Source organism: Dipodomys ordii, unplaced genomic scaffold (assembly GCF_000151885.1).
Source record: "Dipodomys ordii isolate 6190 unplaced genomic scaffold, Dord_2.0 Scaffold49, whole genome shotgun sequence".
NCBI classification, from domain to species: Eukaryota; Metazoa; Chordata; class Mammalia; order Rodentia; family Heteromyidae; genus Dipodomys; species Dipodomys ordii.
The window spans coordinates 10662050-10683875 of record NW_012267265.1 but is presented as its reverse complement, the minus strand read 5'-3'; the positions used below and the strand labels follow the sequence as shown (position 1 = coordinate 10683875).

Sequence of the window (21826 nt, the reverse complement as noted above, 5' to 3'; positions counted from 1 at the left end):
GGGTGGTCTGCCGACAGGTCCCTTTGTCGTGCTGCTGGTGCCAGGCGGCTTTGGCGGGATGGAGCCTCTCTGGTCCGGTGGAGAGTGAGGGGTGGGGGTGGGATCCTCGTGGAGAATCCCAGCTGGTAGGTTTCTCTGTTCCTGGCAATCCGCTGTTCTGCGAACCGGTACCTGGTATCTGCAACCGGTACCTGGTGATCTGCAAGCGGCCCCCTGTGTCTCTGGGGCTCCGGCAGCCCCCGCCAGGCCAGCTGGCCGGCGGCTTGGCGCACTGCCGCGCGGCCAGTAAAGGTTGGGGGAGGGGTCTTCGCTCTTCTCTGTTCTGAAATTCTTCTTTTCCTCTCTTTCTTTTTTTGTTATTTTCCACCTCTGGTTTTTCTCTGAGTGTTCGTCTTTTTGTTGTTGTCGGTCTCTTGGGGAGATTAAGCGTTGGAACTCGAACTCTCTTTTTGTTTGGAGAGAGCTGTGGCGTTTCCCTACTGCCCCGTCACCATCTTGGTCCCCCCTCCGAGGAAATGTCATTCTGAGTTTTGCACTTGAGAAACCCATTCAATCCCAAACTTTTAAATTTTAACTTAAAAAAAACCAGCAATATATCTATTAATGCTTCTTTGAAAATAGATAGGAAAATTGCATAGGAAATATCTGGATACCAAAGATTGTTCTACACACCAAAAACAGCATAAAGGTAGAAAATTTTCTTTTCTAAAACCGACCATGAGCAAAACCTATCATTTTAGCCAGTACTAGGACTTGAACTCAGGGCTTCAAATTCTCAGTTTTTTGTTTTGTTTTGTTTTTGTTTTGTTCATGGTTAGCACTCTCTACCACTTGGGCCAGGCTTCCATTTTTGGATTTTTGCTTATCAATTGGAGATTGAGTCTGGTGGACTTTTCTGCCTAGCTGTCTCCAAACCTTGATCCTCAGATCTCAGCTTCCCGAATAATTGGAATTGTAGGCATGAGCCACCAGATCCTGCTAAAAATCTGTAATTCTTTATGAAACAAAAGCATCTATCTACTAGTCAGAAAGTGGCCATGATAAAGTAGATCCACAAATAAAAAGATGCTTTGAAGCTGCCTGCTGCCCTGGTCTTTCCTAGTAAGTAAGGTAGAATTCAATGACTACTTGGTTGAAAATGGACTTCATAACAGTGCAAATCTGTGTTTATCCAATCCCAAAGTTAATAAAATGGCTTTGGGGATTGGGTCTTAATTATTCCTCCTATTCTAAAATTTAACTAGAATCAGTGTTTAAAGGAAATATTTGCCTTGTCTGAGATGAATAATAATGGAGTTTGTAGATTAACAATGGCATGCTAATTGTAAGGCCAAAAAAAAAAAAGAGGTAGTGTTTGAAAAGTATTTTGTACTGTTTGGAATTTAAGTTTTGAAGTTAGAAGTACTGGTTGAATTATGGTCTTAAAATAAGTTTCTAAGCCAGGCACTGGTGGCTTAATCCTAGCTATTCAGGAGGCTAAGAACTAAGGATCACAGTTCAAAGCCATCCCAGACAGGAAAGTCCATGAGACGCTTATGTCCAGTTGACCATCAAAATGTTAGAAGTGGAGCTGTAGCTTAAGTGGCAGAATGATAGCCTTGAGCAAACAAACCTCAGGGACAGAACCCAGGCTGTTAGTTCAAGTCTCAGGACTAGCACTCACGCACACGTGAACATGCGTGCACACACACACATACACATTTTTCTGTTTGCTGCACAGTTTTATCACCGGTGTATACATAGAATAATTTCTCACACATATTACAAATAGGGATACTGACACTTCTGTGGCTACCGGATGATATGTGTCCCGTAAGAAATGGAAAGTGCCAAGAGACACCATTCCTCCCCCACCCCGCATCCCCCAGCACAGAGAACAAAGTGTGTCTGGCTGGGTGGAGCTGTGGGAAGAGCCACTTCACTTCAGGACTGGGCTTAAGGCTTAGCCAGTCCCAACACAGTCCTATTCCACAACAGTAAATTACCCAGCAGTTACCAGAGTGATAATGAGTTATCCTTGAAAGACATGAAATGTGTCACCTTGGTAGTTTGTCATTATAGCCTGACTAATTACTGTATAAGAGTTATCCATTGAGGGGCTGGGAAGGTGGCTCAGTGGTAGAGCGCTTGCCTTGCATGCATGAGGCCCTGGGTTTGGTTCCTCAGCACCACATAAGCAGAAAAAAAAAAGCCAGAAGTGGCGCTGTGGCTCAAGTGGTAGAGTGCTAGCCTTGAGCTGAAGAGCCGAGGGACAGCGCCCAGGTCCAGAGTTCAGGCCCCACGACCAGACCCAAAAATAAAAAAAGTAGTGCTGGAAATTATGTGTGTGTGTGTGTGTGTATTGTGTGTGCGTGCACCCATGTGCATGCACACACTTGTGTCTACATGCTGTTACTGCCGTTACTGGGGCTTGAACTCTAAGATCGTGCACTGTACCTTACCTGATTTTTTGTTTTGTTTTGTTTTGCTGCTCAAGGCTAGAGCCATACAACTTGAACTACAGCTCTTCTTAGACTTTCCTGCTGGCTTCAAACCACAATTCTCCCATCTTAGCCTCTTGAGTAGCCAGGATTACAGGTGTGAGCCACCAGCACCCAAATGGAATTTCGAATTGTCTTCCCTGTTGAACTTAATGTCAAAATAACTTGTCTTGGGAAATTGTAACTGCATTTTCTTAAATGCAATACAATTTAAACTAATTGCAAGTTTTTTTCATATATAGACTAACCCTTCCCATCTTTCATGTATGAACTATCTCTGTAGTAAACAATGACAAGTGATTCTGAGATAAGTGGCTTGAGTATGGACTAGTTTCTATTAGAAGTCAGGGTTTGAAATCTAAATTCTCCTATTCATCTTCAAATTCTCAAATTCTAATTTTCTTCAAAGGAGAGTGGCCTTTAAAATGAGTAATGTAGGGGCTAGGGGTATGGCTCAAGTGGTAGAGCACCATTCAAACAAATGTAACATGTAAGCACAAGGCCTTGAGTTTAACCCAACCCCAGTACCACCATTAAAAAAAAGTAGTTCGTGATTAATGTCATTTGAAAATATTGAGTTATCTTGGGCTGGGAAGGTGGCTCAGTGGTAGAGCGCTTGCCTTGCATGCATGAGGCCCTGGGTTTGATTCCTCAGCACCACATAAGCAGAAAAAAAGCCAGAAGTGGCGCTGTGGCTCAAGTGTAGAGCGCTAGCCTTGAGCTGAAGAGCTAAGGGACAGCGCCCAGGCCCAGAGTTCAGGCCCCACGACCAGACCTCCCCCGCCCCCCCCCCACACAAAAAAAAGAAAATATTGAGTTATCCTGATATATAGGGTATAGTTTTTTCAGTATGTACCATGATCCCCAATCTGCTGTTTAGCTATGGATTTCCTAAATAAATATGATTACTCTAACAGCTCTAATTTGGATTGACTTTGTATTTTGAATGGGACAACCTATGGGCAGAGACAGAAAAAACAGTAGTGAAAGATCTGATTTTATACTTCCCTTGAGCTTCCTTCCTGTCCCAGGAATAGTTTCTGGCACAGGGACCCACTTATTTGTCCAATGGTCACCTTGAACTCTTCCCCATGTCTTCCTGTCCTGCCTTCTCTGCTCCACACTATTCTAAGCTGGAAAATGACTGAATCAGAGAATTCCCAGCCATGCTCTCTCTGTCTTCATCTCATTTGTTGTGTGCTGGGCCTTTGCAATGTTCTCCTAAGCCAGTCTGTCCTTTGGCAACCTTGTTTTTGAAATCTCTGAGAAAAACACAGTAATAGTCCTGTCACCCACGCAACACCCATGTAACAAGAAACTGCTGGCTTCAGCTCCTCCCTGCCTTTCTCCTTCCCTGGCTTAAATAAACAGGACATCTGAGCAACCATAAGCATGGCATGGAATGTTTCTTTGAAAACTGTTTGGCATTTCAGAGATTTCAGATGGGCTGTGGTGAAAAGTTATATGTTGCATGTTATAGCTCTGAAACTCTGCCTCATAATCTAGGTGTGAGATTTAATTTTTTTTTAATTTGAAGATTTTGCTTTATTCCTAGCCCTTGTGGTGGCTGTTCTACGCTTCATACAACTGAAACCAAAGGTTTTAAACCCGTGGCTGAATATTAGTGGATTGGTGGCACTGTGTCTGGCTTCCTTTGGAATGACCTTACTTGGTAATTTTCAGGTACTTCATTTGGCCTTTTTCACCTCCCTCTCACTTTTGGTAAGGATTTCACTTGTGTGATTATCATAACCACTGAAGGATAGTCACTATGGTCCATAACATTTTGCATGAAGCTAGGCACTGGTGGCTCACACCTGTAATCATAACTGTTCATAAGTCTGAGATCTGACGATCAAGGTTCGAAGCCAGCCCAGACATACAAAATCCGCAAGACTCCTAACTCTAGCTAGCCAACAGAAAGTCAGATGTGGAGGTATGGCTCAAGTGGTAAAGCAAAAAAGCCAAGCAAGAGTGTGAGGCCTTGAGTTCAAGCCCCAGTACTGGCACTCAATAAATAAATTCTGCATGTACCTTCAAAACAATCAATAATTCTGGTTCCTAGTATGTACAGGTTCTCCCGAAGTTACCACTAGGATCGCTATATCAGAAAATGGCCTATGGTGCATGTAGTGTGGTGTGACTGTGGGGGGAAAAAGCTATAATAGTTCCATGCTTTCTACAAAAGATTTCAAAGTGCTTTACACTTTTGTTTTTCAAAACAAATTGTATCCTGTTGTGCCTTTTTGGAAAACTAATGACATCATTGCTTATTTATCATTAAACACTGATCAAATAGCCTATTTGAGGAATGCTTGCATTTCAGATTAACAAGTTCAGATGGAAGTCAAGCAAAAATTTCTCTAGGGGCTGGGAAGGTGGCTCAGTGGTAGAGTGCTTGCCTTGCATGCATGAGGCCCTGGGTTCGATTCTTCAGCACCACATAAGCAAAAAAGAAAAAAGCCAGAAGTGGCGCTGTGGCTCAAGGGGTAGAGTGCTAGCCTTGAGCTGAAGAGCTGAGGGACAGCGCCCAGGCCCAGAGGTCAAGCCCCACAACTGGACCAAAAAAAAAAAAAGAATTTCTCTAGAACACCTATGACTTGTATTAAAATATACAAACCTGCCGGGCGCTGGTGGCTCACGCCTGTAATCCTAGCTACTCAGGAGGCTGAGATCTGAGGATCATGGTTCAGAGCCAGCCCGGGCAGGAAACTCCGTGATACTCTTATTTCCAATAAACCACCAGAAAACCGAAGTGGCACTGTGGTTCAAGTGGTAGAGCACTCGCCTTGAGCTGAAGAGCTGAGTGACAGTGCCCAAGCCCAGAGTTCAAGTCCCATGACCAACCAAAAAAAAAAAAAAAATACATGTACACACACACACACACACACACACACACACACACACACACCTAACTTTCTCCTAGAAATTTAGAGCCAACAGTTACAACCTAGAAGAATACATTCCCTTGTCAATACCATCACCCAACTCTGGTCCTGACTGACTTCATTTATTGCAGCAGTTTGACTTGCCTCCATTCCCCTGGTCCACACCAACCTCCAATGTGTAACATACGTTTACGGTTACAAGCTTTCTCCTTTGTGAAAACACTGACCCCAACCTCCCTCTCCCACTACTATTGAATGAAATGCCCATGAATGTAGGACCCCAGCGTCTGCTAATGTTCTTACTAAAAATATGCCAGTAGATTTTCCAAGACCCTTTCTTGTTCTAATCCTTACCCTCGCTAACTCATTATCCAGGGCCACTTTTTCCCAAGACTTTCTCCTGGCTGCACACTAGCAACCAAGGTTTTGCTTGAATTATTTGACAGGCATTCCCACAAATTTCCTTTAACTATTCTAGAAGCTAGGCAAGCAGAAAGCCACATTCTTAGAACATGCTCATTAGGGTAGTGATTACCATGAGAATAGAGAGTTTATTCCAAAGCTATGAATGATGAAGAATAATGGTGAGACTACCTACAGTTAGAATATAGAGGAATCAAATAACTAATTGCTTGTAGAGAGAGCAGGTGATGGATACATGGCATAAGAGACACACTTTTCAATCAATACTCTTTTTTAAACATATATTTAAAAAATTTTTGAATCTTGTAACTATAAACTATTTTAATTGGTTAAAATAAGTATTATTAGATAATGAAATAGATTGTATATAGCATGGAAAATTGTATGTATCTTAGTATTGGGTTATTCTTTATGTATGTGTGTGTGTATGCCAGTAACTGGACTTGGATTCAGGGCCCCCAGCTCTCACTCAACTTTCTCACTCACAGCTTGTGTTTTACTCCTTAAGCCATGCCTACAGCCTGGCATTTTGCTGCTTAATTGGAACTGGAGTCTCTCAGATTTGTCTGCCTGGGCTGGCTTCAAACTTTGATCCTTAGATCTCAGCCTCCCAAGGAGCTAGGATTATAGGTATGAGCTACCAGAGCCTGGCTAAGCTATCTCTTTCCTTATTGTTCTTGTTTGTTTGTCCACATATTCCATTGACTTGTATCTCTTTTTCTAATTGAGCCTCCACGTACCATTTTCTGTTTGTCTCTAGCTCACGAATGATGAAGAAATCCATAATGTGGGAACCTCCTTGACCTTTGGGTTTGGCACATTGACCTGCTGGATCCAGGCTGCACTGACACTCAAAGTCAACATCAAGAATGAAGGACGGAAAGCTGGGATTCCACGAGTTATCCTCTCAGCATCTATCACTCTCTGTGTAGTCCTCTGTATCCTTTAAATGGGAAAAGGTTCTTTGACAGTGAGATTAAAACAGGAAAACTGTCTATATATTACATGAGATAATTGTTATTCCCAGTGGGTTAGCGTAACCCTTGGATCATCTTAAGGTAAAGCACCAAAGTAAACAAGTATAAGGCCGAAAGCTCTCAGACTAGTTGTTCATGCCCAAGAACTAAATGTAAAATAAGCTCTGCCTAAGCAAAAAAGAATTTTAGCTGGGTACCTGTATTCCAAGCTACTCAGAAGGCTGAGGATCATGGTTCAAGATCAGTCCAAGCAGAAAAGTTCATGAAACTCTATCTCCCACTTAAGCAACAAAAAGCTGGACTGAAGGCTTGCCTCAACTGATAGAGCATCGGCCAAGCAAGCTGAGAAAGGAATAAGTACAAGACCTCTGAGTTCAAGCCCCAGTAATGGTCCAAAAAAAATTAACATTGACAACAAAAATACCTGGGATTTTTTCCTCCACCTAAAATAATTGTATTAGTGACTTAAATCCTGTTATGTCATTTAATTTAATAGATCTAAAGCGGGGCTGGGAAGGTGGCTCAGTGGTAGAGCGCTTGCCTTGCATGCCTGAGGCCCTGGGTTCGATTCCTCAGCACCACATAAGAAAGAAGAAAAACGCCAGAAGTGGTGCTGTGGCTCAAGTGGTAGAGCGCTAGCCTTGAGCTGAAGAGCTGAGGGACAGCACCCAGGCCCAGAGTTCAGGCCCCATGACTGGACCCCCCCAAAAATAATAGCTCTAAAGTAAGTTTCAAGGGACAAAGATGTCTACATCTTTTAGAAAAGTAAGCTTATGGGGGGAAATAATTAAGAACTAGATGCTCTGTCCTAAACAAATACTTGGGGTTGGAGTGCTATTCATTTCCTTTCCTTGGTTCTCTGAGTTTGAAGCACTGAAAACAGACACAAGGAGCCAGATGAGGATGAAGAAATCAGCTTTTCATCCCAGTAAATTTGGAAAGAAAGTGCTTCAGGTCTCATCTCTTATACCCTAAAGTTCAATTTAGCCACCCAGTAACACGCAAAGAATCTGGGAAAGCAAGAGAGCACCCTACTTCTCTTATCTTTAGGCAAAGCCCACAGAGATAGGGTAGTTAGTATGGAACACAGCAACACCGTAGCTAAGTACAGCTTACCAGTTCTCTTCCTAGCAGAGTAGTAATCAGAACAGGTTCTTTTCAGGAAACCACAGAAAAAGAGAAATGAGTTTTATTGTTTTGTTTTAACTTGCTTTGAGAAATCCCTTTGCTTTTTTTCTTTGTTAGTTATTTGAAATAAGGCTCTTAAATCTATAGCTAATTCAATTACATCTATTGAATCATAGTAATTAGCAATGTTTACCAAGGACTTAAAAACATATGTTAAGACCTTAATTCTTGGGGCTGGGAAGGTGGCTCAGTGGTAGAGCTCTTACCTTGCATGCATGATGCCCTGGGTTCGATTCCTCAGCACCACATAGGCAAAAAGAAAAAAGCCAGAAATGGCACTGTTGCTCAAGTGGTAGAGCGCTAGCCTTGAGCTGAAGAGCTAAGGGACAGCGCCCAGGCCCAGAGTTCAGGCCCCACGACCAGACCCCCCCCCAAAAAAGAACTTAATTCTTAATAATTTATTCTAAGCCCTTTAATTATCTATTTTTTCCCTTCCTTCCTCCCTCCTTCCTTCCTTCTTCCTTCCTCCCTCCCTCTCGCTTCTTTCTTTCTTTCTCTCTCTCTCTCTCCTTTTTGGCTATACTAGATGCAATCTGAACTCAGAGCTTCACATTTGCTACACATCCAGCGATTTTTGCTTTTAGTTTTGTTTTGTTTTTTTGTCAGTCATGGGGCTTAAGCTTGGGGCCTGAGCACTTTTCCTGAGCTCTTTTTTGCTCAAGGCTAGTGCTCTACCACTTTGAGCCATAGCACTACTTCCCATTTTCTGGTGGTTAATTGGATATAAGAGTCTCACAAACTTTCTTGCCCAGGCTGGCTTTGAGCCACAATTTTCAGATCTCAGCCTCCTGAGTAGCTACCATTCAGGAGTGTCACCAGCACCTGGCTTGCTTTTTTTGTTATTGTTTTGTTATGGTTTTTTTGTTGTTGGTTGTAGGGCCTGAACTCTGGGTGTGTGTACTGTCCCTCAGCTCTTCTGCTTAAGGCTAGCGTTCTACCACTCGAGCCACAGCACCACTTCCAACTTTTTCTGTGTATGTGGTGCCAAGGAATTGAACCCAGGGCCTCATGCACACCAGGCAAGCACTCTACCAATGAACCACCTTCCCAGCCCGCTTTTGTTATTTTTAAAAATAGAATCTTGCTTTTTGCTTGAGCAAGCCTTCCTTCTTCCCTTTCTACCTTCCTTCCTCCCTTTCTTTTCTTTTGTGTGTGTGTGTGTGTGTGTGTGTGTGTGTGCACGCGTGTGCTAGTCCTGGAACTTGAACTGAGAGCCTCATACTTTCATTTGGCCTTTTTGCTCAAGGCTGACCTCTACCACTTAAGCCATACTTCTATTTCCAACTTTTTGCTAGCTAATTGGAGATAAGAGTCTCTTGAATTTGACTTCATGGGCTTGCTTTGAACCCAGATCCTCAAATCTCAGCCTCCTGAGTAGCTAGGATTACAGCCACCAGTGCCACACTGAGTTTCTTTATTTTTCTACCACTGATGATGATAATAGAATTGCTGTAAGGATTTTGAGAAACTACTCATCAAAGCACCTTGAGGCAGTGTTGGCACACAGAGCTCAACCACGTTATGGATTCTTGGTCATGTAAACACTGTATTCAGCGAGCGCTATCTAGCAAGGCCCTAGTGTTGCTTGGGAGGGAGAGCTACTGTGTGTGTGTGTGCAGGTGTGTGCGTGTGTGTGTGTGCGTGCGTGTGTGTGTGTGTGTATGTATGGCCTCCTTTCCTTGACTGCCTCTCCCCAGACTTCATCCTCATGGCCCAGGATATCCACATGTATGCCGCCAGGGTCCAGTGGGGCCTGGTCATGTGCTTCCTGTCTTACTTTGGCACCTTTGCTGTGGAGTTCCGGCACTACCGCTATGAGATTGTATGTTCTGAGTACCAGGAGAATTTCCTCAGTTTCTCGGAAAGTCTCTCGGAAGCTTCTGAATATCAAACCGACCAGGTGTAATTCATCAATTTTTCCTTACAAGTGTGGTGGGTGTGACAATGGGAAAGGACCCAGGACACACACAGAGGACTTGACACATAACTTCATCACACACACACACACACACACACACTCATGGCCACATCTGCCAAGAGCTTTTCAGGGCGTGTTCTTTCTTTGAAAAGCACAAGCCCTAATGTGTCCAAATACACGCTGTTACACTGAAGATACATGCACGACAGAGACAGGAGCTTGTGCATGAACATGTCTCTGCCTTGCCCTTCCCAGTATGCCTTGCTCTTCCCATCCTCTCCATGTTTTTACACATGACCATCTCCCTGCCACAGAGTAGGGCAGGCCAGATGAGAATCATGCCAACTCCCTAAGTTGCCTTCAGGTCCAAAGACCTTGGAATTTAACTGGTGAGGAAGTTGAGTGCATCCAGCACTGATATTCTTGAATGCAGAATCAAGTACCATCTGATTGGATGGATGCTGGAAGGAGCCATGACGCAGTATGGCCTATGAAAAGGAATGGGTGGAACTTTCCATGAGGCTCCATGCATCTCCATTCAGTGGTGGCTATGTGCATCCAAAGGCAAGAACTTGCTTCGAAGCCAGCGAGGGAAGCCCGTCACCACGATGTGGACTCCAGTCACTGTGCCTGAGAAAGCGCTCTGCAAATGAATATTCACAGGGACAGGTCGGCCAGGCATGGTACCAAGAAGGAGCAGGGAGAGCGTGGCTTTGTTTCAGCTTCCACAGTATGTCATGTACAGTTTTTGTTTTATGTTTGAAAGTTTACCTTTTTTTTTTTAAGTTACAATCACATCTCTCTAGCCCTCATGGACAAAGATATTGTAGACCAAAGGCAAGATACGCTTTGTTTGGGGCTCAAATTTGAAAAAGAACAAGGAGGGGAGGGAGTTGTGTTTGAAGCTTTTTTTAAAAACAAAAGAGAAGCACAGAGACATAGAAAGAAATCTGCACTTGTAGCTGTTCTGGCTGGGTACTTAGTTAACAAGCATCTTGCTACATGTCTGATCAGGGGAGACTTTTAAAATATGCATGTATTGCTCAAATTTGGAATCTATAGAAACCAATGAAAGATTCGTCTCCTCCAAGCCACATTTACGTAACTGGTCCCCTACAACCCAACATGTGGCTCTCACGTGTTTGGAGTTCAGAAATGAAGCTGCAGGTGTGGGGCTTTGAGGCTGTGTGTCACAAAGCAAAGCATTCCAAGGCCACCTGCATCCGGTAGGCCCAGTGAACAAGAGCCCCCACCCTTTCCCCTAAGTGTACCATCTCAAGAAATCCTCAAATTTTATTCCTTAGGGGCATGAGATAATAGTTGACTATAATGTGAAAAAAAATTAATTCAACCCAAAGTTTGAGCTTCCAAAGGAAATGTGTATATTTTTTTCACATATTTATCTCCACCTCCTAGCCGTGCCTGGTACTGGTACATATTAGGTGCTCAATGAAAGTGTTGAGTAGAATTCCTGATCGTTTATGAGTGAGGAAAAGGAATGCCAGAGACTCAAAGATCTGCATCAGAGAACAGAGATGGCTGGTCCTGTGGAATGAGTGGAGGAAGGAATGAGACTCCCTAAATGGTATAAAATGGGAGGTTCAAAATCCAGCGGAGTATTCTCCTGTTTAACAACACATCTCGCTGTAAATAGACCAAGGTGGCATTTATTAGTTTTGAATACTGCTTTTCTGTTTCTTTTTCCATTTTTAACTTTTAAAGATTTTATCAGACAAAGATTTATGAAGTTTTATTTTCCTCTATACAATCCCAATTAAACAGCTTTTGGTGATGCACTTGTACACTTTCTTATGAATGTCTCTAATAGCACAGTTTAGCTGAATCAAACAATGACTAGCATTATTCATTGGGATCTGGCCACTAAATAAAATTCTTTTATGCAAATTGTGACTTCCTTGTTTCTTGCTAGTACAAACATATACCTCTGTGTGTGTGGGGGGGGGGGTGTATACACTAAAACTGAAACACATGTAACTCACATATTATGTTTGTCTTTTGTACCAGTACTGGGTTTGAAGTCAAGCATTTGGGCATGGTCTCTTAGCTTTTTTACTCAAGGCTAAAGCTCTGCTACTTAATCTACAGCTCTACTTCCAGCTTTTGTGTAGTTAATTGGAGAGAAGAGTCTCAGAAAGTTTCCTGCTTGGACTGGCTTCAACCCTCAATCCTCAGATCTCAGCCTCCTGTAGTAGCAAGAATTATAGGAGCTACTGGTTCCCAGGCTCACACATTATATTGAAAACAAACTTCAATGTTATATAGGTAACATTTTTCCAACACCAATAACCAATCTCTGATTCTCTGGACACCACATGGGTATCTACAATTCAACTCTGCTACTCAGAGTTAGCATTAGACACAACAGGTTTACAAGCTCGGTCACACTAGCCACCCTCACCTTAACTTCAGTCACAAATCTTGCTTCCACAGGTTACCCTCACCTCTATCCAAATTGGTTACAATAATTTGCTGTGAAGGGCTTGCAGAACTCAGGAAAATGCTTTTATTTACACCTGCTGGGTTATCATGGAGGACAGAATTCAGCCAAAGGAAAAGATGCCTGGAGCCCTGTGGAAACTTTTATGCGCTCAGAGAACCCTACCCACCCAGCACCTCAAAGACTCATCAACCTGTGAACAATCATGTTCAAGAGCTGTTTTCAGATCGCCACCCTCCAGAGGTTGGTGGGTTAGAGAGCTGAACACTTGGTCTTCTGATGACCAATCACATCCTAAGTTTATTTAGGGCCTCTATGTGGGCCATCTCAGTAGCATAAACTTTGGTGTGATCATAGGGACTCATGATGACAACACTCCAGTTTTAGTTTTAGGAGATCTGAGCAGAAACTTGAGACAAAGACCAAACACATTTTGCAGTACACCATACATGGAAATCATGGAACCTCTGTGGATTCAAGAGGCATAGCATTCACCTAGGAGCATTAGGAGAGAATCTGCTGGTCCTGGGGCTTGAATTCAGGTTGCTATCTATCCTTTAGCTTTTTTACTCAAGGCTAGCACTCTACCATTTGAATCACAGCTTTACTTCTGCCTCTCTCTCTGTGTGTGTGTGTGTGTGTGTGTGTGTGTGTGTGTGTGTGTGTGTGTAACTGGAGATGAGTCTCATAGACTTTTCTGCCTACGCTGGTTTCAAATCATCACCCTCAGATCTCAGCCTCCTGAGTAGCTAGGATTATAGGCATGAGCCACCAACACCCACCCAAAAGACTTCCAAACCATGTTCTTAGCAGTCTTTTTGTTTGCTTATTGTGGTTTATTATTTAGGATCAGAAAACCAGCCAAGGACAAGAGAGTGGTGACTTTCCATTCCTCAGCAACACATAAGCAAAAAGAAAAAAGCCGGAAGTGGTGCTGTGGCTCAAGTGGTAGAGTGCTAGCCTTTAGCTGAAGAGCTGAGGGACAGCGCCCAGGCCCAGAGTTCAGGCCCCATGACCAGACCCCCCCCCAAAAAAAAGAAGAAGAAGAAAGCAGAGTAATTCCACTAATTATTGTGCAGAAGAAAAATGTTTTGAGATAGGTGAAAAGTTCAATAAGTGTGGAGGTGCACACTTGTAATCTCAGAACTTGAGAACTGGAGGCAGAAGAATCATGAGTTCAAGGCCAGCCTGAGTTACATAGCAAGATGCTATCTCCAAAAAAAACAACTCTCTGCTCACGCCTCCCCAAACAAAAATTCCCCTACTGATTAGGAGGGAAATATTTAAAAACCTGTTAATACTTTAAAGGTTTAATTATTTCTGACAGAGAGGTAAACTGTTACCATCTGTACTATTTGTTTAGTTTTTTATCCTTCATATAAGAAAGTCAAGCTTTCATATCCTGAAATTCATCATCTACTGGTCATAAATGGAGCTTGGAACACTATTATTTATTTGTCCTTAGGCTCTGTGTCAGGATAGGTTGGGTCTTGCTATTGCAAGATAAAGCTAACAAAGTTAAGGTTATTACTCATACTGGTATTGATCAGAGTCAGCCAGGGGTCTTGTCTGACTGAGGCTTCTCCTGCTTCCACAACTGCTCGCAGCCCAGAACATGGGACAGATTGCTTACTGGCCCTTAAAGTGGTAAGTATTACTCAGCTTACATTTCATTGTCTAGGGCATGGACAACTATTACTTAGCTTACATTACATTGGTTATGAAATGGCCACATCTAAAAGTGATAAAAAGCATTTGTAAGCAGCCTAATGACTGCTCACAGGATTCTTCCAAGCCTCTTTGGTCAGTGTCATCCCTTGAGGTGGGAGCTCCAAAGAGTCATCAAGAAGAACAGCAAGGAGAGTGGGGGAAAGGGGCCATTGATGGGGCCAATATCATTCACTTTGTCACCTTCATAAGAAGCACCTCACATTCTGACTGTCCCTCTCCACATCTACCTGCCTAAAACATTTCTCCTAGGACATCTCCCCCAATTCTTCACATTGCTTGCTAGACTACCTCCTCCCTGACCCTAACATGGGAGTGCCCTTCCCTCCCCCCCAGCTCAGACCTTGGAACTGTTTTTGCTTATCTACAGTCTCTAGATGATGTCTTCCAGAGCTCTAATTTTAAATTTTCCCATGTGGTGACCTTTCCCAAGTTCTCTAGCCCAGATCTCTACTCTAAATGCCAAATTGGACAAGTGTCTATCTTCATGATCCCTGCAGTGGCACAGGTCACATGTTTAGCCATCTGATATCTTTCAAACTGTCTGCTCAGACTGAACTGGTTCTTCTTTTACATGCCACATCTGATCTGCTATACCTTCCAAAAGTACTATGATTGTCTATCGCCACCATCTGGTCCAAGTCAAGACCATCTCCCCTGAATTTTTATAATAAATAACCTACAGAAATTGCTTCCATCATTTGTTCTCTTCACCCTGTCTTCAATACAATAGCCAAAATGATCTAGTTAAAAAGCTATATGGGGGCTGGATGTAGCTCAGTGGCAAAGCACTTGCCTAGCAAAGGCAATGTCCTGGGTTCGATTCCCAGGACCAAATAAAAAACAAACAAAAAACTATATGAGAGCTGGAGGTATGGCTCAAGTGGTGGACCACCTGCCTAGCAAGCACAAAGCCCTGAGTTCAAACTCCAGTCAGTCCTCCTCCTCCTCCTCCTCTTCTTTCTTCTCTTCTTCTTCTTTTGTCTGTTGCGGGACCTGAACTCAGCTGGGCACTGTCCCTCAGCTCTTCAGTTCAAGGCTAGACCACTTGAGCTGCAGTGCCACTTCCGGCCTTTTCTGTTTATGTGGTGCTGAGGAATCGAACCCAGGGCCTCATGCATGCAAGGCAAGCACTCTACTACTCTACCACTGAGCCACCCCTCCCAGCCTCCCCTCCTGTTGCTTCTATCTCTCATCTTCTCTTACTCTAATGCGATGGAGCTTCTGAATTCTCAGGTTCAGCCTCTCCAAATTTACCCTAGCACCTTCTTTATACCTTTATTATACTCTCAGGTGTTGGGGAAAACAAGCAACAATAACCAAAAACATGGCCTTGAAATCAGTTAAAATTCCAATATACATAACACTGTACATTGTATTTACTTGTTTTGACACTGAAGCTGTCTTCATCCCTAAAATGCAAATTCAATAAGGGCAAGGATTTTGATCTACTTGGCATCTAGAAAAGTGCGTGGCAAAAAGGTATGGAGTCAAAAAATGTTTTTCTAAAATAAAGCTGAGGTGATAGTTCATGCCTGTAATTCTAACATTCTAGAAATTGAAGCAGAAAAGAAGATCAAGTGTTCCAAGCCACTGTGAGGCACATAGTGAGGCCCAGTCTCAAAGAATGTAACAGAAATATTATACAAAAGTAACAGAAACTATTACATAAAATTTATAAAGGCTTATTAGAATATGGCATGTTAATATGTTTATCAGCGTCTATAAAATGTGACATCAATGTATTAAGAATAATTCATGTATAAACTGGGCATAGTGGTGTATACCTGTAATCCCAGAACTCAAGAGGCTGAAGAAGGAGGATCAAAAGTTCTAGGGCAAGCTGGGTGATGGTGGTTCACACCTATAATCCTAGCTACTCAAGAAACTGAGATTTGAGGGACCAGGTTTGAAGCCAGCCTGGGCAGGAAAGTTCATAAGACTCTGTTATCTCCAATTAGTCACCCCAAAACTGGAAGTGGAGCTATGGCTCAAAGTGGGAGAGTACTAGCCTTGAGCAAAAAAGCTCAGGGGCAGAGCCCAGACCCTGAGTTTAAGCCTCACAACCGTTAAAAAGAAAAAAAAAAAAAATCCAGGGCAGCCTGGGTTACTCTATATGAAAAACAGACAAACAAAAGAAAAACATATCTGAAGTAATTGACTATAGAATGCAACTGTGCCTTTAGCTAAGTTTAGTCAGATTTGAACAACTCAACATTTTAGCTATTTAAGAAATACTACTATACAGTCAGGAATTGTCCTGCTTTCCTAACAAGCAACTTTATGTGTCTCAAAGTGAAAATTCTAGATTCTTAGGATGTCTGCAGCTGCCAGTACCTTGTCAAACACCAAATTCTAAACAAGAAGTAGCCTTATTTAAACTCAGTCAGCATCTGATTACTTCTTTTTTCCTTTTTTTTATTGTTATTGTAGAATTGATATGCAGAATGGTTACAGTTACATGAATCAGGTAATGGGTAATGTATACAATTCTTTTTGAACCATGTATGTAGCTTCAAATAAAATCATGGGAATAACTGAGTCCTTATCTGAGGAAAAAAAATATTTCATGCTTCACTTTTTTTCCAGTTAGTATACATTAGTTGTACTAAGTGGGTTTCATTGTGACACTTCCACACATGTGTATAATGTACCCCAATCAACCTCATCTCCTCCCTCTATCTCCCATCTTAGTCCCCCTTCTCAAGCAATTTCAACAGGTTTCTTTGTTCTGTTTCCATAGATACAAACAAATTCCTTGCACTATATTCATTTTCACTCACACCTCCCCTTGTTAGCCTAACCTCTTCACACTGGTAACCCCCTCATCAAAGAAATGGGTCTATAGTTCCTTGCTTTGATGAGTCCCTGCCTGGTTTTGGGATGAGGGTTATAATGGTTTTATAGAGTGAGTTTGGTAGTGAACTTTCCCTTTCAATTTCATTGAAGAGTTGAAGGAGTATTGTGTGAGTTCTGCTTTGAAGGCCTTGTAAAGTTCCGAGGTAAATTCATCCAGTCCTGGGCTTTTCTTAGATGGGAGGTCTCTTATTGCTGTTTCTATTTCAATGCTTGATATGGGCCTGTTATGGTTTAACTCATCTTGGTTTAGTTTTGGCACGTCGATATTTGCTAGGAAATTGTCCATTTCTTCCAGGTTCTCAAACTTATTAGCATAAAGGTTTGAGAAGTATTCCCTTATAATGTTCTGGATCTTGGTTTTTTGTGTGGTGATGTTTCCATTCTCATCTCTCAGTTGGTTTATTTGGGTGTGTTCTCTTCTTTTTCTGATAAGTTTTGCTAAGGGTCTGTCAATTTTGTTAATTTTTTTGAAGAACCAACTCTGTTTTGTTGATTCTTTCTATACTTTTTTAGATTTTAATTAATTTTGATTTAATTTTAATTATTTCTTTCCATCTACTGGATTGGAGTTTAGCTTGCTGCTCTTTTTCAAGGAGGCTCAGGTGTCTCATTAAATTGTTGGTTTCAAATTTCTCCAATTTGTTGATATAGGAACTCAGAGCTATAAACTTGCCTTTGCTATGTCCCAGAGGAGCTGGTAATTTGTGTGTTCACTTTTGTTGAATATCCATGAACATTGGAATTTACTTTTTTTTTTTTTTTTGTCGCTCATGGGGCTTGAACTCTGGGCCTGGGCGCTGTCCCTCAGCTCTTCAGCTCAAGGCGAGCGCTCTACCACTTGAGCTACAGTGCCAGTTCCGGTTTTCTAGTGGTTTATTGGAGATAGGAGTCTCACGGTCTTTCCTGCCCGGGCTGGCTTTGAACCACGATTCTCAGATCTCAGCCTCCTGAGTAGCTAGGATTACAGGCGTGAGCCACCGACGCCAGGCTTGGAATTTACTTTCTAATCTCTTCCATGACTCACTGGTGATTCAACAGTTCAGTCTCCATGTGTTACATACAGGGCTTTCTTTGGTGGCTTTTGGTCTTGAGTTCTAATTTTATTCCCTTGTGGTCTCAGAGAATGCAGAGCATAACTTCAATGTTTCTGAATTTGGACAATTTTGTTTTGTGACCTAAAATGTAGTCTATTTCAGAAAATGTTCCATGTGCTGCTGAGAAAAACATGTATTCTGATGCAGCTGGGTGAAATATTCAGTAGATGTCTGTTAAATCCAGTTGATCTATGCAGTTGTTTAGATCTGCGGTTTCTGTTGAGTTTTTGCCAAGTTGACCTATGTAGTGGGGATAGTGGTGTGTTAAAATCCCCAACAATTAATGTCTTTGGACTTTATGTGAGATTTGAGGGAAAGTAGTGTTCCTTGGATGAATTTGGGTGCTCCATTGTTTGGTGAATAGATATTTAGAATTATAATATCTTCCTGAAGGAGAGATCCCTTAATTAGTATGTAGTGACCTTCTTTATCTCTTCTCACTAATTTTATTTTTTTTATTTTTTATTTTTTTTGGGTCCGGTCGTGGGGCCTGAACTCTGGGCCTGGGCGCTGTCCCTCAGCTCTTCAGCCCAGGGCTAGCGCTCTACCGCTTGAGCCACAGCGCCACTTCCGGCTTTTTTTCTTTTTGCTTATGCGGTGCTAGGGAATCAAACCCAGGGCCTCAGGCATGCAAGGCAAGCGCTCTACCACTGAGCCACCTTCCCAGCCCCTCTCACTAATTTTAATTTGAAGTCTATTTTATCTGATATTAGGATTGCAACTCCTGCCTGTTTATGGGGGCAATTTGCTTGGTAGATGTTATTCCAGCCTTTCACTTTCAGAATATGTTTGTTTTTATGGGCAAGGTGTGACTCTTGCAAGGTAGCAGATAGAAGGATCTTGCTTTTTTTTTGCGGGGGGGGAAGGGGGTCCGGTCGTGGGCCTGAACTCTGGGCCTGGGCACTGTCCCTGAGCTCTTCAGCTCAAGGCTAGCGCTCTACCACTTGAGCCACAGCACCACTTCCGGCTTTTTTTCTTTTTGCTTATGTGATGCTGAGGAATTGAACCCAGGGCCTCATGCATGCAAGGCAAGCGCTCTACCACTGAGCCACCGTCCCAGCCCGTATCTTGCTTTTTAATCCAACTAGATAGTCTGTCGCTTAATTGAAGAGTTTAGTCCATTAATGTTGAGAGTCAGAACTGAGAGGTGTTTGGTAGTTCCTGCCATGTTATCCACCTTCTTGGGGGCTGCGACAGCTGGGTTCTTCCTATGGTTCTTGGATTCTCAGTTTGGTTGTGGTTTCTTGGCCTTTATTGTGGTGTTGTTGGTTTTCTATGTGTAGGACATCTTTAAGTATCTTTTGTAGGGCTGGTTTGGTGGAGACATATTGTTTCAGTTTTTCTTTGCTATGGAAAGTTTTTATTTGATCCTCTGTTATAAAGGAGAGTTTAGCTGGGTACAGTATTCTTGGTTGATAGTAGTTTGTTTTTAGGGCGGGGCATACATCATTCCAGGCTCTTCTTGCTTTAATTGTCTCTGCTGAGAAATATGAGGTGATTCTAATTGGTTTCCCTTTATAGGTGATTACCCTTTTCTCCTTGACAGCTTTAAGGATCCTTTCCTTGGTCTGAATTGATCCCGTGTGGATTATAATGTGATGGTGGGATGTCCTGTTCTGGTCTGGTCTATTTGGGGTTCTAAAAGCTTCTTGTATCTGAATAGGCCTATCTTTCTCCATGTTTAGGAAGTTCTCTGCTAGGATCCTGTTAAATAAATTTCCTATACCATTAACTTCTGTCTCTAGGTGCTCCTCTACACCCGTTATCCTCAGATTAGGCCTTCTGATGGTGTCTTGAATGTTGAATAGATCTATCATGTTTCTTGGATTTGTATTGGATAGTTGTATGTTCTTTCTCTATAATATCTAGGCTGTCTTCAATCCTCGAGATTCAATCTTCTGCATGGTCTATCTAACCCACTGTCAAGACTCAATTTGTTTTTTGATTTCCTTTCCTTCTAATTGTTCAGTTTTGATGGCTTCAAATTCTTCGTTGGAGCTTTGTTTTAGATCTTTATGAACTCCTTTACTTCCTTAATTTGGCGTTCAGTGTTTATTCTCAAGTCACTTAGTTGATTGGTTATGGTTTCCTTGGACTCCCGTTCCTTCTGTTGAGCTCCATTCAGTATTCCCTTTGTGGTCTCCCTGGATTCCTTCAGCTGTCTGTTTATAGATTCCATGAGTGCCTCTATTGATCTCTGTCTATTCTCATCCCACTCACGAAATTCCTGTATTACTCTGAGTAGCTTCCTCACACTCACACATTTTCTGTATTTCTCTTTCACTCTTCTCAGCCTGCTCACACAATTCCTGTATTACTCTTTGACTGTTCTCTGCCTGCTCACACAATTTCTCCATTAATCTTTGAATACCTTCCTCAATCTCATGAGATTCCTGTAGTAATTTTTGGTTAGCGTCAACTTGCTCGTGAAGTTCCTGTATTAATCTTTGGTTTGCCTCGTCTCGCTCCCTATCACACTCGCACTGAGTCCTTTGCAGGTTTTCAATCTTTTCATTCACCATGTTTACCAGTAGTGTTTGTAGAGCTTTTTGGGAGCTGTCCTCTGGATTATTCATTAACTGTTCTGTCACCTGATTATCATGAATGGGAGTTGAGATACCTGGGCTTGCCATTTTTCTTGTGTTTCTCCAGCTTGTTCTGCCCATTTGGTATGAAAGCAACACCAATTCTGTGGTAGAACTCTATATTAAGGCTAGCATCAACCAGAGTCCTGTAGTTGCAGTCAAAATGGCTGCAGATATAATCTAGTTTAACAGATACAATCTATTCAACATCAAACAAATATGGATTAATGAGCTAAGAACATCCAAAAGGGCTTCAGCAAACCAGAAATTATTAGGTTTAGGGAGAATTGTGGGGAAAAATAAGATTAGAGGAATGTGGAGAGGTAAAAGGAGAGTGAATTTAATCAAGTCCTAATCTCAGAGAGGGAAATGGATAGGACAGAATGATAGGATGGAGATTTTAAAAAAGAAAGAAAAGAAAAAGAAAAAAATGGAAAAACAAAAATTTAAATTAAAAAATGAAATACTTAAAAATTAAGAAATGATATTGTGAAAAGAAAATGATAGGATGAAAGAAGGGGAAAGATAAAAAGGAAAAATGAAAAAAAAAATTTTTTTGGCAGTTGTGGGGCTTGAACTCTGGGCCTGGGCACTGTCCCTCAGCTCTTCAGCTCAAGGCAAGCACTCTACCACTTGAGCTACAGCGCCATTTCCGGTTTTCTAGTGGTTTGTTGGAGATAGGAGTCTCACGGTCTCTCCTGCCCAGGCTGGCTTTGAACTGCGATCCTCAGATCTTAGCCTCCTGAGTAGCTAGGATTCCAGTCGTGATCCACCGGCACCCGGCTAAAAAATAAAAATTCTTAAAATTGGAATACTTGAAAGTTATATAGGTATAAAGAAATAATACTACTATTAAAGAAGTTAAGCCTAAGAGGTTGTGAATTGAGTAATAAGTTTTTGGAGTAAGTATGTACACAATGAGGGATAAGGTCTAATCATCAATATCGGGTATATATCTGGTGATGAGCAGAACAGCAATTAAGTCACACACAAAAAGAAAGAAAAAGAAAAGACCAAAAGGTCAAAAGAGATTTTTTTTAAAAAGAACACACATACACTCCTAAAATAAAAATTATGCAAGAAAAAATAGAAAACAATTTAAAATAATAATAAATAGGTAGAAAAAAGAGTTCTTTGAATTTTTGTGGGGGAGGGGGAGGAGGAAGATCTTGTATCTCCCCTGTGTCTGTACCAGTCTCTTGGTGGTGTCTCTGGTCTGCTTGTGGTG

The 21826-nt window shown here is 42.1% G+C and overlaps 1 protein-coding gene across 1 annotated transcript in view; it reads left to right on the top strand.

Moving 5' to 3' along the window:
• Positions 1 to 11750, top strand: part of Tmem150c (transmembrane protein 150C) — a 75627-nt gene extending 63877 nt beyond the window's left edge. The window contains exons 7-9 of the mRNA XM_013020147.1: positions 4036 to 4163; positions 6552 to 6729; positions 9654 to 11750. Coding sequence (XP_012875601.1) covers positions 4036 to 4163; positions 6552 to 6729; positions 9654 to 9862 — 515 coding nt within the window. The 3' untranslated portion in view covers positions 9863 to 11750. The remainder of the gene's footprint in view (positions 1 to 4035; positions 4164 to 6551; positions 6730 to 9653) is intronic.
• The last annotated feature ends 10076 nt before the right edge of the window (positions 11751 to 21826 follow it).